The sequence below is a fragment of the Plectropomus leopardus genome, chromosome 18 (assembly GCF_008729295.1).
Source record: "Plectropomus leopardus isolate mb chromosome 18, YSFRI_Pleo_2.0, whole genome shotgun sequence".
Lineage (NCBI taxonomy): Eukaryota > Metazoa > Chordata > Actinopteri > Perciformes > Serranidae > Plectropomus > Plectropomus leopardus.
Genome location: NC_056480.1, coordinates 15,847,147 through 15,865,279, shown reverse-complemented (window position 1 = coordinate 15,865,279; position 18,133 = coordinate 15,847,147). Strand labels below are relative to the sequence as shown.

General features: G+C 40.0%; 1 protein-coding gene across 4 annotated transcripts in view; it reads right to left on the bottom strand.

Annotated features, from left to right (window-relative positions):
• Window positions 1–11: 11 nt before the first annotated feature.
• Window positions 12–18,133, bottom strand: part of LOC121957495 (inactive phospholipase C-like protein 2) — a 37,203-nt gene continuing 19,081 nt past the window's right edge. Inside the window, exons 8-13 of one of the 4 annotated variants that reach the window (XM_042506089.1) lie at window positions 17,687–17,973; window positions 15,642–15,845; window positions 12,804–12,879; window positions 3,871–3,980; window positions 3,479–3,654; window positions 12–1,486 (exon numbers count right to left, since the gene is read on the bottom strand). In XM_042506089.1, the coding sequence (XP_042362023.1) occupies window positions 1,402–1,486; window positions 3,479–3,654; window positions 3,871–3,980; window positions 12,804–12,879; window positions 15,642–15,845; window positions 17,687–17,973 (938 nt within the window). In that variant the 3' untranslated portion in view covers window positions 12–1,401. Of the gene's footprint in view, window positions 1,506–1,812; window positions 3,655–3,870; window positions 3,981–12,803; window positions 12,880–15,641; window positions 15,846–17,621; window positions 17,974–18,133 lie in introns of those variants that run through there. The other 3 variants (XM_042506091.1, XM_042506090.1, XM_042506092.1) reach the window with 3 other exon arrangements.

Genomic DNA, 18,133 nt, shown 5'->3' with positions numbered 1-18,133 from the left:
CTGATACTGAAAGGAAAAAGTCCTCCTGCCAGTTATAGAGGGCAGCTTACTCCCCATCCTAAACCAGTGCCTCTGACCATTACTCTTCTCTCAACCAAACAAAACCTGACTGTGATCTTATTCTTTTTTTTTTTAAGAAAATATTTTTAATCCTTAGTTTCCTGGATGAAAATTATTAAATTATGGAGTATGTCTTTCTTTCCCCTTTTTTTTAAATTGATTCCAATGTGGACATTTTAATGTGACAGTTTTCATTTCTCACATTACAACTGAGTTGTTCTCGTGTCCTGTGGAAACCATATAAAGCAGCGCACAGAAAGTATGTCCCTCTAGCTGCCCACTCAGCATAATTAACTCTAGACCAATAAAACTACATCGCTCTTGCTACAAACTGAAGTCATTGTGCCTGTTTGGGAATGCTGTGCTTGCTTTTAAGACGCTGATGTAAACTTTTGTGTGTATTTGTGTTAGTGACAGGAAGGGCTACAGCATTAGTGTTCTATATATCATTAGTTTAGAGATAAATTTGCCACTGGGAAAAAGATGTCTGAGGTGTTCAGGTTCACTTTTCTCTCTTGACCTTTGAAACAGCAATTGAAAAAAAGCCGTTGAAGAGCTTTCTGTCAAATCTTATGGTCTTCATCAGCAGTTGACGTTGATTTCCATTTTTAAAACTATCCAGGATTGTTGGTTACTGTTTGTAAATGCGCTCGCCAGTGAAAGTGAAAGTAAAAGCCAATTTGCCGATTCACTCTGGTTGGCATTTTCGCCTCATTATGTTTGTGGTTTTTTCTGTGCGAAAACTCTGCACAGTATATCATGGACAAAGAGGCCCTTAAAATGCTGAAAAAAAGAGTATACAGCTATGCTAATGGCTCTGTACCAAAGCACAGTGAGCTTAAAGCTGTCATTAGAATGTTAACATGCTCAAAGAAACACCGGCAAAAGGCTGATAGTTAGCTGGTATAATGTTTGCTCTATCTGCTTTGTAGTTATGCATGTTAGCATGTCTGCATTTGCTAATTGGCACTAAACCAAAAGGCGTGTTAATGTTGGAAAAAGCATTTGTAGTGCAGGTGTTCAGTCATAAACCAAAGTATTATCTTGTTGTGATGATGGTGCTACAGTAAAAGTTAAGATTCATCCTGAGGGAAACAGACATGTCTGTAGCAAATTTCATGGTATTTGTTTTGGAGACATTCAAATTTAAACCTCATGGTGGTTCAATCAGCTACAGAATTCATCCTCTGTGGACCATGAATCCCTGTATATAATCTCATGTCAATCCATCTAACAGTTGCTGAAAAATTTCAGTTTGGAATAAAGTGGTGGACTTACCGACATTGCAATCCTTGGAGCGGCTAGCGTGGCTTTGATTGGATAACCAGGACCAGCACGACTTTAAGGCCCAGTGGGACTCCATGGGAAACATGGAGTGCCAGGACAGAAGGGAGAGCAGCGGCCCCAATGAGACAAGCTCCATCTGCTGATGAAGATCATGTGATCTGAACAGAAGAGCTACAAAATGAACTCTGCGGTGAGATTGCTGTCTTTAAGTTATTAACTTTTGGATAAGATGTTTGGTAAAAAAGACAAATACATATCATTTCTGTGATCTTGTTTTAACTATAATCCTTAAACCTTAGTGGGCATTAAAGCTTTAAATGAAAGCTGATTAAAGGCTTTTGTCTACTGCACATTGTAACACTATAGGTCTATTTACCATATACAGTCCCCAGCCGTAGGGCTTGCTTCTTGTGTCCGTATTGATAAATGCACATCAAAGCAAAAATCAGTACCGGACACGTGAGCATCAGTCATTTAAAAACTAGTTTATTTCTGTAATCGTGAGCTGCAACCTTTTACAGAGCCAAACCGGACGAGCCTCATTCACTGCACCGACAACTGGAATGTTTTCATTCAGGATCAATAACTTATGTAAAATATTCTTTACAGCAAAAGGATTGAAATTACATAGTAAAATACTGTACAGTGTTTTGCACACAAATTAAGCACTTTTAACATAACATTGTTTGTTCCCTAGAGGCAGACATTTACAGGTCTGGAGTTGATCATTATGGCAAGTGGTTTAATTAGCACGAGGGCTTCAGGAAAATACAAAAATATATAATACTGTATGTGAGACAACAATATTTAGAGGGTGAAGTGGAGGGTTTTGTGGCAAGACAAAGGACCTCAAGGTGATTGGATGAAAAGCAGCAATCCAGGACCTACAAATGCTTGAATAGACTGTTCACCCCAAAATCAAAAATACATATTCTTCCTCTTACCTGTGTGCTATTAAATCAATCTAGATGGTTTTGGTGTGAGTTGCGAGTGTTGGAGATATCAGCTGCAGCGATATCTCCCTCTCTCCAGTGTAATGGAACTAGCTCAGCTAGTAGGAACTATTTTCTTTCTACCATACTACATCCGCCAACTGTATCACAACGCAGGATTCACGTCTTATTCTGCCCAGTAATACAGATGGTTGGGGCTAGTTTGGTAGACAGAAAACATTTCCTCCATGAAAGTGCTCACAACACAGTCTGTGGATTATGAGTAAATGGGTCATGATTTATGGAAAAAAACATTGATGTTGAGTTTTTCAAATGTATTTTTTTTGGTGCTTTGAGCACCACAAGTTGAGTGCCATCTAGTTCCAATATATCTGAGAGAAGGCAAATATCGCCAACACTCGGCAACAAAGATTGATAAAACAGCACTAGGGGTAATATTAAAAATATGTATATTTGATTTTGATGTGAACTGTCCCTTTAATAGAAATAAGTTGGAGAGTGATATAAAGGGGCTGCAGTGGTCCAAGAGTTATAACGTTAATATACCATAAACAACCATATATTCCAGCATATCTCCTATCAATATAATCAAGAACATGTGTTCCTTTTAACCCAGTATTGATTTGTTTCCTTGATTTGTATTGTTTGATGGCTGCGTTGTGAAGCACAAGCTGCTAACATGTGGAGGTGGCAGTTTTTCAAAAGTTTTTGAAAGATTTTGAACATCTTTTGGCAGAGCTTTGAGTCATCGCACTCTGTGCAAGAAAAATGACAAATTTTTCCTCCCTCTTCAAGACACATTGCACATACGGAGAGGTTGATAGACATTTGTTGTATTTACAGTTTAATGTAACACAAACAACCTTGGCTTCACATCTAACTACATTCATCTCCCAGGCGTCATTTGTCTCCCGTCTCCTCTCACCAGCACTTCTGCTGCTCTTGAGTGTCATTCGCGACAGGTGGGTGGACAGTGGCTGCTTTCCGAAGACGTTTACATTCATCAACTCTTCTGTTTTTCTCTTTTAAAAACACAGTACTTGCTATAGTTCTCCCATAGCATTGTGAGAGTTAGACACTAAGGCGGAGTAAGACCTTGGAATTTTTAATAAGACGAAAAAGGGTTTGTCACAGCAGCTACGATGGCAATTTGGTCATGCCCTCTTTCGTTTGCTTACTATGCCGAGGGTCCTCTTGTGTTGGATTTGTCATCCTGGCCTCGTCGCGTTTGTGAGCGGACTCTCCTTACCCCTTGACTCTCCTTGGTGAGGTTTCCAGTCAAAGCAGCGTCGTGGACCTGCTTCATGTTCTCCTGGACTTCAGCCTTGGCGTGCTTCAGCAGGTCAGCTTGACCCTGAGAGGGAGAAAAAACAGGAAATCAGGAGAGAAGTGAGGGAGTACGGGGCAGCGAGGAGAGATGAGGACAGAGGGCAGAAGTGGAGGGAGGGAAGTTAAAAAAGAGAGCAAAAAAGATGAGCAACTAGCTAGAGGCCAAAACATGTTCTAATGGTCTGCGCCTGGAGTTGTTTGGGTTTTTGTGACTATATGAGTGCTTGTGTGTGTTGCTGACCTTAAGGATGGTGATGTTCCAGCTGAAACTCTCCAGCGCCCGGCTGACCTTGCGACCCCTCAGCCCCTCCTTCGCCGCCAGACTCTGCAGCTTCTCATGAAACTCCATGGCTAGAGCCGAGAATACACACAACCACAGCAGGTTAGAGGACGATGCTTTGTACTTTGTACCTCTATTTGTGTGAACAGAGAAAACAAAATCGTCCATGTTTTCTGTGAAGATGTAATGTGTGTAATAAGCACCATTCAAACTAGAATTTTTTTTGTTTTGTAAAACTTTTTGGCGATGTCAGTCACTCGCTCCATCACTGTGGTGCAGACTAAATATCTCAACAACTACTGGATGGATTGCCATGAAATTTTGTGCAGACATTTATGGCCCTCAGAGGATAAATTGTACTTACTGTGATGATCCTCTCATTTCCACCCTTGTGCCACCAGTCATTGTGAGTATGTTATCACGCTGTTTGCTTGGCTCAAAAAGCCATAACTCAATTTTAGGGATGCTATTATGCTGTTGTAGTATACATACTTTGGTTTCGTATTGTACAGTTAATGTTACTAATTACAAGCATAGACCAACCAGCAACCTCCGTGACTGACAAAGAAAGCCAACGTTGAAGTTCTGCAGTTCCCCTGATGGCCACTTGAGGCTGGCTACAGAAACAAGTCAATCCCTACAGATCGCCGTCTTAAAATGCTCAGCTTTGCAGCAGCAATAAACAAGTTCTCAGCATGGACCAAAAAACCTGCTTTGCTCTCCATAGCTAATTTCCCCGTTCATGACAACTGTACGGGGGATGACTTTTTATTCATCCATATCCATTTTTATTGTGGAATAAAAGTTGTGCGTAAGTAAGGGCATGGCAGCTTTGAGTGACAAGCTGAAAAAACAAGATGGCAGCAGCCACAATGCCAAACTTGAGGCTTGAAAGCAGCATTCCACAAACCAGTGGGTGATGTCACAGCAGCTACGTCCATTATATACAATATACTGCACAGACCAGCATTTCCGAAAACCTCTTCTCGAGCACCACTTGTCCTGCATGTTTTAGATCTCCCCCTGCTCCAGCTGATCAATTAATCCAGTGGCGTTGCAGCAAAAACCATAAACATAAAACATGTTGGAAAAGTGGGGGAAACGCTGGCATGGACTAATAACGCTACAGTTAACATTTTGAGTGCTACAACAATCCTGTTTTAATGTGTTATGTATTGGTACAGGTATCAGGCCTTTCACTGTTCTTAGTTTTCTTTTTCTTTTAAAGACAAAAAACAGCATTAACTTTATTTCATTTCATTCATTGTAAGGAACAAAACATCTACTGGAAACAAGTCTATTTATGGTGGGGCCTGCCATTGTGTCAGGGTGTCCACTCTCATGGCCCCCCTTAGTGGCACCACTGCTCTTGTGTTTTATTATTTGGCTTATGAATTAAGTCAATTTTATGACAGTGAAATACTATTAAAATGTAGTTCGCATAACCACATTTTTTTCCTTGAAGTTTCAGGTGAAGAATCCATTGATGCAGTAATTTTGTGCAGGATAGTCTCCCATTCTCTCATAGCCCTGTATCCCAAATGACACATAATCACCATTTTTAAATAATGTTGTGTTAATTTGGCCACACATAACTTAAAGGTGTGACAGGTTTTCTTTTCTCAATTAAATTAAAGCAACTGTAGTCACTCAACAACAGTGTATGCATGAGAGTACTGTAGCTGTAATTAAACAGGGACACAGGGATGAATTTTCTGTGTACTCATCAGTTAAAGCGGAGAGCACACTGGTCTTGTCTCTTTCAGATATTAAAGCCCACTCACCATTTAACAAAACATCACCACCACCACCACATATTACACAATAGTGAACAGTCCTAATGGACCTCAGAAAGTGTGTCACTCAAATTTTCACTCCTACCACACTTGTGATCAGCCGCTTGGTTCGTGAAAAGAGCAAGAAAAACAAGCCAGATCTACACTGAGCCACGGCTGTGAAAACAGGCTGATGATGGCTTGTATACTTTGTCCAACAAGCTGAAGTTGAGCAACATATCTGCCTGTCTTTTGCAGTGTGTGTGTGTGTGATCAGTAAACACTGTTCACAAAAAACAGACGAGTCAATATTCACGACCGCTCAATAATACTCTGAATGTTGAAACGTAATGCCCTGTGTCTAATACAGTTTTTGTTAGCTGGGCTTGGCTCTATGCCTATTAACCCTTTGAAACCTGCGCAGAGAGGACGACAAGCAACCTTACAAAAGACTGGCCCAAAAATGAGCAAAAAAAAGGTGAAAAGTTACAACAAAATTACCTGGGAAAAAACTACAAAAAAACAACCAAAAAAAGAAACAAGAAAATGCTATTTTTTCTTTTCTGCAACATCATTTTACATATACAATTAAGAGAAAAATAAATGTACATTTTGAACATTTTTAATAATATCTAAAAATCCATCAAAAGTCACCTTCTACCAATTTGTTGCAGTTTGTGGGAGAGTTCTTGCTAAGTGGCTCATTATGTTTTTTCCCATGATTTTGAAAGAAAGAAAATTTCCCAGGTTTAAGAGGTTTAAATGCTATTAAAACGCGTCTGAATGCAGCACGCGAGAAAACTGATGTTGATTCAAGTGTTAAAGGGTTAATAATGTAAGATTTAATAAGTTGTTCCCACACATTGCAGGACCCCCACTTACAGGAAGATAATGTCTCTAAACTTTTGCCTTTATTTCTCTTAATTACATTCACAAATTTTGACATCGTCATATTTGATTAATGACCTTTTTGCCTGACATTTATAAAACCAATCGGTCTGTGAGATTCCATCATCCTCCTGCAGGTTTTACTCTGTTGTCTAGACTCCAGGGAGTCCTGCATTATCTCCTGTCTTCGTACTGCCTACGCTTAACGAAGATGCTTCACATCAATGGAGCCTGATTGCCAAAGTCCTTTTTCGTTGCTGCCCTCAATTAATTGTTATAAACTTCTAATTGATCTCTTCTTGTTGAATCAGACATAAGCATCAGAGAGAGAGAGAGAGAGAAACAAGGAATGAGCAGTCGCAGTGGAATGTAAGTGGATGGAAAATCTGAGAGACAGATGAGGAAAGATAGAGAGAGAGGAAGAGAGAGAAAGACAGAGCGTCACAGAAGTCAGGCTGCCGGCTAGTTAGAGTGTGTGCAATGAGTTGTGTTGTGTGTCTGGCTTCCTCTGACTGCCCCGGGCCACTGTCCTACTGTTACCATGGAAACCCGGAAGTGGGTTAACACGGGGCACACATCACTGTGAGCCATCAACGAGAGCCCAGACGTTAAACGCGCCAAGCTCTGGACCACACACACACACACACCCACACACACACACAGGAAAAGAGTAAACAGATTGGATGCGAGTATAATTTAACAATTCCTCACAAATAGTCCCTCCCTGTCACTAAACGTCTGCAAACACAGACTCACACCTGCACACACATACGTTGTCGCTGCTCCATGTTCACACACACCTACAGAAGTTGCCTGGATAATAACCTTTACCGCGTGGTTGCTAGGCAACTCGAAGCCTACGTGCCACTGTAATGGGAGTGTGTCTGTGTGAGTGTGTGCGTGTGTGTGTGTGTTTCCCTGTGAAGCCAAGTGAAGCCAATGGAGAGAACATTTCCAAGCCAGTACTGGGACAGTGTACATACAGTTGCAGACAAACATGGTCCTGACCCAGGGGCATAAAAAACCTTCAGGGCTGGCAAAACAGGACGTAGCAGGAAGTGCTACACCTTCACTTCCTGTCCTCTGTCTGAGCTGTGAGGGGTCGTGATGGGGAAAAGAAAACCTTCAGATCTGACTTCCAGCTTGGCGTCATTAAGAAGCAATCAGGCATATATATTATATATTCAGCAGCATGACTTGAAGTGCGAAATCTATTTATATATCCAGATGTGAGCCTCACCACAATACAGGTCAGGGCCCTGGAGGAAAAGCAGCTGCTCAGCTGATGTTCTTAAAGGGTCAGTTCACCCAAATTACAAAAAAGAGCATTCTTCCAAATGATATCCCCTTATTTGGTGTTTCAGTGATGTTGGCGGAGAGCGGATTGAAATCTGGTGGGTGTGAAGGCCACAGCATATGATTCACATCATTTTCTTAATCATCAAAACATTCAGTGACTCCTCTGGATGCTCTGTATAGAAGCATGTTCACCCATTATGTTTCGTGGCCCATTTATTCACATTTTTCTCTTTCTTTTTCCACACTGTATGTGCGTGGATTTCAAAATGTTCTGCACTGATGTTTTAACATTTTTTAGATTATAAAAATGCCAATTTTAGCATCTTGTTTATATTCTTAAATAGTCACTTTAAATAATATTGATCAGAAAAAGTCCAATGATCATTAAAAGAATCAATATCGGCCTCAAAAATTGAGTGTAGGTTGTATGCTGTTGTATGTACCTTTAGTGGTACTGGCTTTAAATGCTGAGCTTGTAAGAGTAGCCTACCTCTTCTAAAGAGAGGTGAAATAAAAAACAGCCTCTTCCAAGAACTACTGTGGATAAACCACTGACCTAACTGTGAACAGCTTTCATCTGAGCTACTTTCTAGCAACGAAATGGAGCCACACTGTATTGTCTGGATTATCCAGAGTAATGAGGACATTGTCTTTGGAAAGACACATGACTAAGAGCAGCATAACCCCCCCCCGAAAATCTCAGTTTTTTTTAATCTGACCTCCAATGGTTTAAATTCTCACCTTGATGCAGTGATGTAACAATATGCTGTGGCATCACTGATGGGTGTTGTTGGGTCTAGAATCTAGAGACGGCAGCAAAACTATGCTTTTCAGCTTGGTGTTAAAGGTTTACTTCCTCAAAATGACCATTTATTTGTCAATTACTTACCCTATAAAATCTGTAAAGAAAACTTTTATTTCTTAAATGCCTCCACGATCAATGAAGAATAGAAAAAACAGATAAATGTTTGATGAACTGACTTCATAGGGGTACAAGTTTAAAAACAGCAAAACGAACAAACTTTAAACAACTCGTCCTGTATAATCCAGGTTTCATTTAATTAGTCATATGCTCAGTACTTCCCAAACAGACAGCCCTTTCAGGCAGGGAACTGAACTAAAAGTAAAACTTATTAATGCTTTTTTCAATGCCAGACTCCACTGACAAAAACAGTAATTTCACCCTGCTGAAGCTCTAAGCTGCTGGTCTACAGCTGCCTAATAGTTTGTGTTATTGTGTGACTTTGCTGAATCAGAACTAACCCTTTAAAACACCAAAGTCACACAATAAACAAACTAACCGATCAAGGCAGTGGTAGACCAGCAGCTGCGCTGTTCAGGAAGGTTAAATTATGGTTTCGTCACGAAGAGTCTGGCTCTGAGAGGAGCATACATAAGGTTCACTTTTAGTTCTGTTTCCCATCAGAAAGGTCTATCTCTTCAGCAAGTACTAAGCATACCGCTGGATGAATGAGACTTGGATTATAGCGTAAGAGTTGTGTGAGATTTTGTAAACATGTTTTCATTTAGTTTTGCTGTTGATGACTTCAATTCATCAAGAATTTTTGGAAGTTTTTGGATTCTCCCTTCACCGTAGAGGCATGTAAGAGAAATAAAGTTTTCTTCAAAAACACGGAGTGAGTGAGTGACAGACAAGTTTTCATTTGCAGGTGAAGTATTCCTTTAAGTTTCTTCTTATGAATACTTTTTTAAGTGATTAAGAGACAGACATCTCCAAATCTGACCAAATAAAATCCAAATTATCTGCATGGCTATACCACTAGAAGTAAGTGTTTTTTAACATTTGGATAAACTGGCCCTTTAACACACCAACACATTTTGATACGAAGGTGGATTCACTCTTTCTTCTCCCTTGGTGTTCTTGTCCTCCTCCCAGCATTGCCTCTAGCCATCTATCTCTGCCATCCATCTTCCCACGGCTTTTTTCTCCCTCTACGTTTCAACCCTCTGCTCTGATGTAACTAGCAGACATCCGTCTCTGCCACAAGCCATCCCATGGCTTCCTCTGAGTGACCCGTTTATGCCTCCTCACTGCCCACCCCTTCTTCCAAGACTGTGAGGAAGACCTCCACCTCGGGATCACCTGATCACCATCTTTACTCTGTACACACAGGAAGAGCTTTGTTCATGAGATCAGGCCTCGGGCTCTGCAGCAGCTTTTAATCAGATGAACATACTGGCACCGGACTAAATTATCTCCCTTTCAAATCTCACTTACTAATAATACTACAAGTTATCACATGTGAAATAAAAGTATGATACAGTACAACACGGTTGCATGGTATCTCAGCAGCAGACGGCCTCAGCTGCAGTCCAAGCAGCAAAACGGATGAATGTGTCACAGATTATTTGACCAGTAAGCGATGCTGCAGGTTCAGAAAACCTAAAATAAAGTTCAGTGGAGAATGCAATGAGTTTTCTGGGAGCAAAGTGGAGCAGAGTGCAAATTTGTAAACAACATTCATCTCCGTCAAGCACTTTTTCTCTCTCCACAATGGCCCCAATTGAACCATCATCTTCCTCTCAAAATATCAATTCACTTCAGGTTCACCGTACTTTCTCCTTCATCTCCTCTTTTCTTTTCACGTGTCTCTCTAAGGCGATACTGAAAAGCGGACAAATTTCATGCATTTCCACTCACAAAACTCTCATAAAAACCAAAGATGCTTAAATACATATACGTCCCAATTGTCTTTTTTTTTTTTTTAAAAAAAAAAAAAAAACATGACATCTGTTACTGCAGCTTTTTAAAATCCTGCACCTAGAGAGTCTTATAAATAACATTAATGTGTTTATTTTTTCTCTCCCAGCCACTGGTGAACACCTCCAGATGTCAATCACATTGTCTCCTGGGTGACAGCTGTGGACTAAATCGGGGTGGCAGAGGAGATGTGGGTAAAGTGTGTGTGTTGGTGTGTTTGTGGGTTGTTTATTGCCACTCTGACGACAGTCTGGCTGACTAATGTCAGATGACCCAGGGGGCCCTGCTGAAATAAACAAACCTCTGCCAAAGATCACAGGATGATATAAGTCGGTCAGATATGGTGCCCTTCGCGTAACAGAATGAAGGGTGATCGATGGCGAGAGCACGGCCAATTTAAACCCCCTCCGTCCAAAACATACAGATGAACTGGGCCAGTAAAAAGACTCATTTAACCCAGTGTGGCACTGTTGATTCGGCAGATGTCTGCAGAGGATGGGATAGGAAAAATATGGTGGGAGAGGAGAGAACAGGAGAGGAGAGGAAAGTGCAGAAGAGGAAAGAAAATGAAAGGGAAGGTAAGAGAATGAGAAAAGAGGGTAGGACAAGAAAGGAAACAGGATAGAAGACAGGTAAAGGCTAGGAGAGCAAATACAAGGAAAAGAAAGTAAACAAAAAAGGAGGGGATATAAAGAGAAGAGAAGCCTCATACCATAAACAACATACAAAGAAATTTACTCTTATTTTCTTTACATTTTTTTCTTAATTTATTAGCACCCATTATTTTTTAGGATTCACCAGTGTTTTCTTATCGTTGCTCTTCTCTTAGGTGAGAGAAAATTTTACAAGTGGTTGAGAGTACTCGTACCGGAATAAGAGAAAAACATCTTGTTTCACAGGCCACAATTTGTTGCCCAGCGCAAGGAAAAATGTGTTTTTTAATTTTTTTAATACATTTTTTTTTTTTTAAAAATGCATGAATATCATCTACTTGAATTTAGATCATGTTTCAGAGAAAATATAATGACCAGATAATTAATCCTAGCCACTGTAATTTCAGTTATTGTGCGTCCCTCTGTTGAGTGCTGGAATGTAACTAAGTACTCAAGTACTGCACTTAAGTACAAATCTGAGGAACTGAGATAACAACTTAAACATTAAAGATTTTTGTGCACAAACCTAATGAAAATATACAAGTGCAGCTGAAATAATTAGACGATCAATAAGAAAATTTATTGGCAAGCAATCGTTTATAATCGTGTCAGTCATTTTTCATGCAAAAACATTTCATGGTTCCAGTTTCTCATATGTATGTATGAGGACTTATTACTTTTCCTTTAAAATATTTAAATTATTTTGATTAATTTAAGTTATTTAAGCCTTTTTGAATGCATACTTTTACTTTTAATACTTCAATATATTTTCCCTATACACTTTAAGTTTTTTTAACAGTAGATCTATATCAATTTCACTACTGCAGACGTTCCTCTCCATCTGTTGGTCATGTGCCAGAGTCTTTGCACATGGACACACATGCACACCTGCCTGTAAATAGTGTTTAAGTTGCATTACCTCCGCTAATAGATGACTTTTGATCAAGTGGGATTCAGCACTTAGCATACCTGGGTATGATCAGATTTGGATGGTTGAGAACGTTTGGTGCATCTGTAGTTGACTTCTTTTATATTTTTCTCTTTTCAGAAAATTAAGAGAAAATATAAGAGAAATTTAAGGGAATGTTGCTGCATGAGGCCCAAAAGGAGGATACAGGAAAAGGCAATGCATGGAAGGGAAAGAAACAAGAGGAACGGTGAAGGGGAGAGGAGAGAGCATAGGAGGAAAGAAAAGGAAAGAGCATACAAGGACATCAGAAGAGAGAAAATTAATGAGAATGCGAGGAGTGGGAAGGAGAGGGCAAGAAAGAGGAGAGAAGAGAAGAGAAGGAGAGACCATAACAGGAAAGACAGGGATGGACATGAAAAGCAAGGAAATAAAAATAGGAGAGGAACTGAGTGGAAGGGCGTTAAGTTAATGACAAAAGCAGCCACTGCAGTGTGGAGAACGGCACCGCTGAAGAGGCTGTGTGGGAGTTGTCATGAGCAGACAGGGAACACAGGCACTGCCTGGTCTCTACACACACATTACAACACACGCTCTAGCATCATATCATACACACACTGACAAGCAACACACACACACAGTCTACACACCCATTGTCTGTATATGCAGGATCTTGTCATAGATTCCACCGGAGAGCTCGATCACTGCTCTGCTTGCCTGGACCATCTGCAGACAGGGACACACATATTAGCATGAAACACACACACCATAAACCCTTCTTGTTTTTGTGTGTAAATCACACATTTAAGCACATACACAGTCTGTTTTATAGTCAGCTGTAAAAGAATACAATTTACTCCACATTAAATTGAGGTAAATCACATGGGAGGTGAGCATTTATAATTAGATAAAACACTATTGTGACGTTTTTGCATGTCAACAATTGTTAAATTCACTGAAATAGCCAATTAGAGTTTACTCTTTATGCTGTTTTACCACAAAATGCACAGCAGACATATATATATACTCGTGAAGGCACCCACAGGGACCATTGTGACAGGTCCTTCAAAGTAATGACCACACACACACACAGGAATGACACGAGTAGCTTCGGCCTGATTAATTCTGCACCTCCTCTCACAAAACCCGTGGGACGTGACCCCTCAGTGGGAAAAAAAAACACTGTTTGACAAATAAGGGATTAACTACAGTACATAAATTTGGCCAGATCCAATTCAATAAGACACACACACACTCTCTCTCTCTCATCCTCATTTCATATCTCTGTTCTCTGCCTCTCCCTCCAGGCATCAGGATTGAGGTGTGGAATCCATTTAGGGCGAACGACATTCAAATCTATGCTAATGGTATTCAGCAAGCTTTTTCAACTCTGATCCGCTTGGCTGGAAACGGAAGTGGCTAAACACAAACACACACACACACACACACACACGATCATACATTCTTTCTGCACACATAGACAGGCACACGTGCAGACACTAGTTGCATAGCAGTGACAAACAACCCTAGTTAAATTAAAGTGTCACAATTTATACACTAAAACCTTAATCATAACTTAATAAGACCAGAAACAGACCCATTTGTCTCCACTACAGCCTGTTTCTAGCTACAAAAACTCTCACTCACAACACACACACACACACACACACACACACACACACACACACACACACACACACACGCTCACATCACTATTCTCTCTGGACAGTATCTCCAAATTGGCAATTCATACTGACTGTCCATCATCCGAACCCAAGAGACTCCTGGGGAATATCTAATATGAAACACGAACAAGTGCACTTTGAGCAAATATCAATTTAAAAAGTACTGCAGCCAGCGGGCAGACAGATGGCGGAAAAAGGGGAGTGTAATGTTGTTTACTGCAGCAACACTTTAACATTGCAAGACTAAAGGCGAGAGTGTTGGACCACAGCTGTACTGAAACACTTACAGGTGGCCGACCACAATCTAAAAAACAACCCCAACGGAAGAAAGAGGAGGAGGCTGAGAGACAGAGACCACAGTTACTTCATTAATCAATCAGTCGATTTAAAGAAAATTAATTGCCAACTATTTTGATTAACATTGAAGTATTTGTCTATTTTTTTAATGATTTTGAGTTTTGGGAGTGTTATTTTCAATTATATTTATAATATATTTATGTGAGTTTTATATGCTTTTTTGTTTTTTATTAAGAATTTTGAGCTTGGGGTGTGTTTTCTATTTTTTTCTTAATAACTTCAATGGCTTTTCTCTTTATTTTTGAAGTTTTGGGCTATTCTTTTCTAACAATCTTATTTTTTAAATATTTTTTTTAAAGATTTGTTTGCATTAGGTAGTTTTTCTTTTAATACTTTTAGTACATTTTCCTGATTATTCTTACTTTTACTTAAGTACCATTTTCGACGCAGGACTTTTACTTCTAACAGTATTTTCACAGGGTGGTATTTACTTTAACTTAAGTGAAGGATCTGAATACTTCTTCCACCACAGAGAGTATGTTGACAGTGAGATATGAAAGCGAGGAAGCCTGACATTGTTACCTCAACCCAAACAAACTGATTCATTCAGCTGTATTGACTTTTTGATGAGTCCACTAACAGACCAATTGACCGCTCTGCCCCCTTTTTTCCTCTCTCTCCCTCTTTTGCTCTTTGTATTCATTTCCGGGGGGAGGTTGGGTTTATTTTTAGACATCATTAAATGAATTAAGTCTGTTAAATAACTCTCTCCTCAGTCGATGAAAAGTCCTCAGTTTATTTGGGTGGAAACACGCTGTGGATTCAGGCCAAGGTGAGGATGTCGCCGATGTTTTTTATGAGTCTTGTTAAAGCCAGAAAAAAATGGGAATGTTGTCTGCTACATAACAATGAGGGCCTGCTTTGTGTCTGAGGACATATTGGTTAAAAAGGAAGCTTTTGTCTGCAAGGGTGGGGAGGTTTCATTCTTAGGTCAAGTAGACAGAAGATGGGATGTGGTTCGCAGATTTGTGATCTTCGCTGCTTTTGTTTGGTCTTCCCTTCCTGTTAATATATTTCAGAGATGTTAGACTCATTCATCTGGTGAAAAAACATACGCATAATAAGGTACATATTAGGTACTGTATGCTATTTTATAGTTGCAGACCTATTAATTGTTTTTATTGCCAATGGGTAAACAGGTTGTAATGTAACCCAAAAACGGTGACTTCGCCCACCTTTCTCAGCTGCCTACAGCTTTATTATAACTTGCCGTTATCTTTGGACTGACTTAGTAAAGGACCAGGGCCCAATTCTTTCCACAAAATCCACAGGATGTGTGATCGCGCAGGTTTCCAAGTTTCTGTCTTCTCTTCAGCTTTGCTACAACGTAAACATTAAGCTATGGAGTGCACGCACCTGAGCGACCCTACAGCGACTGCAGTAGGGTCACAGATTTTGTGTAGTTGCATACAGAACATTTAACTGTCAACTACCTTCTTTACTCACCATTTCATAAGTGGAGACAACCCGACGAAGGACGTCAGGCAGGGGCCCCTGGGGCTCCAGTGTGGGGTAGTGGTCTCGGAGGTCAAACAGTAATAAAGGTGCTCCATCTGGTCCTGACACCCTGGAGCCCAGAGCTAGAACGCACTGCATGAGGTTAGCCACCGCCGACACCCCGCACAGCTCCCTGAACACTGCTACAGAGTTCTGTTGGAGAGAAGAAGAGGACAGACAAATGTTAGACCAGGGTTCCTGCAGATCAAGGCAGATTTAACACTTTTAAAGACTTTTTTAATGCCACTCGGAATTAAGTTTAAGGTCACATGTTGGAAAAACAGCTCTTTTTAGAGTGGAATACATGGAAGACATTGAACATATAATATTATCATGAAGGTATCTATTTGGTTTACCAATAGAGGAAGAAAATATCTGGCATTTCCGGCCTGTTTTCAGGACGATTTTGTGTTTCTCACTCTTAATTGACAAAAAAAAAGATGTTGGCAATTATTTTTAAATTTTACAATGCAACGTCAGAAAAAAGATTAATAAAATCAAACTTCCTATGTCTGAGCATTTTTAAGACTTCTGAAGGATTCATTTAAGTCAATTTATTACTAATTAAGGCCTTATTTTAAGATTATTAATTCAATGCCCTTTAAAACTTTTTAAGGATCCATGGGAACCCTGTTACACCTGCAAATTGAATAATCTTTCTTATTTTATGACCCCGATGGAAAAACAGTACAGAGACACAGAGTGAAATCAAAACAAAATTACAGAAAGTTGGTAAAATCTCTTCCCCACTACATCTCCCAACTTGGTTTGCTTTCACTTTCTCTCTCACAACACACACACACACACACACACACACACACACACACACACAGAGGTAATCAAAAGCCACTCCTGCAACAGAGCTATTTGTCTTTTCCTTCGACTATTGATTTGCTCCCCTGCAGTTCTCTCTTGCTGCTGTGCTGTTGTAGCAGTTCCGGCTGGAATGGAAGAAATCAAGAGACGTGGATGCCAACAGTCTCACCACTCCAGCTGAACATACTGTATAATTATTGTTTTTACTGCCCCAGGGTGACACAAGCACCCACAGAACAAATTACTGCCTAGAACATAAAGGCTAGACCCACTTCTAACAACTGGAGAAAATGCATCACTAGTCTTCTCTTTTTTTTCCCAGTTGCAGAAAAAAAGTCATTGTTCAATTTTCATAACATTCTTCATAATCAAGGGACTTAAAAATATACGATTCCACATTCAGTTTTCACACTTGAAACCTGGAGTGACATCACTTTTCTTTTGCTGCTCTCAGACGCCTTTCAAAAGTGTTTAACCCTTTGAACCCCGAGCAGATTTGTGAGATTTCTTGCAAAAACACTGAAAAAGATGCAATAAACAACTTAGTTAATGTTCCAAAACTTGCAAAACATTGGCAGAATTAGAAAATGATTTTTAAAAACCTGGGGGAAAATGTCTAGGGAAAAAAAGAAAAAAGCTAAAAAAATCACTATTTTCATGGTGAAACTAATTTAATATATACAATTATTTTACAAAATTATTATACATTTTAGGCATTTTCCAACTTGTTTTTCTTTTTTTTTCTTTGTATTTTTTGTTTAGATTTTTTAAATTATTAATCTTCAGGTAATTTCACTGCCTTCTTCCCTTTTTTCATTTTTTTACAGTTATTTTTTTGGCTTTTGCCTGTTTGGAGATAGGAAACCTTGAGCATGAAACGGGGAGAAAGAAGTAATGACATGCAGCAAAGGGCCGAGGTCGGAATCGAACTCGCAGCCACTGTGGCGAGGACGTAGCCTCTGTACATGGAGGCACCTGCCCTACTAGTTGAGCTACTGGCTGCCCTTTCATCCCATATTTTTAAACTAAATCAAGCCAATATGCTCAGGTATCAAAGGGTTAATGAACATGAATAAAGCAAAAATGTATTAAAGAAATAGCAATCAAACTTACCAGAGTCCAGTTGTTGTCTGACCGACAATCTACATATTCAGTGGCATACTGGCTTTCTTCCTCACCTGCATGTTTTCCCTCAGGTCAGTGGCTTCTCTCAGCGGAGGAGCAGCCATTTTGAAAATCTCATCCACTGCTCGGATCCCCAAGTCCCTCAGAGCTGTGTAATCCCTCCCCTTGCGGGCTTTCCGCACAGACAGTCCCCTTTTGTGAGGCTTTCCCCCTCCTCTCCGATTGGTCAGGGCCACATGGACAAAAAGCTTGGCGTGGGGAAGCTCCTCCCCTGTCAGAGACTGGAGTGGTACATGCCGGTAGCCCGGCTGAAGACACTCCAAAGGGATGGTGTACTGACCTGAGGTGGTACACAAATCACAAATAATATCAAAGCATTTTAAAGAAATATGACAAACTGGTTCCACTCTAGTACAAACTTAAGCTCTGAAATCACTTCAATTAATGAATGAATGCCTTTATTGTCATTGCATGCTCACATACGAGATTTAGTGTCTTTC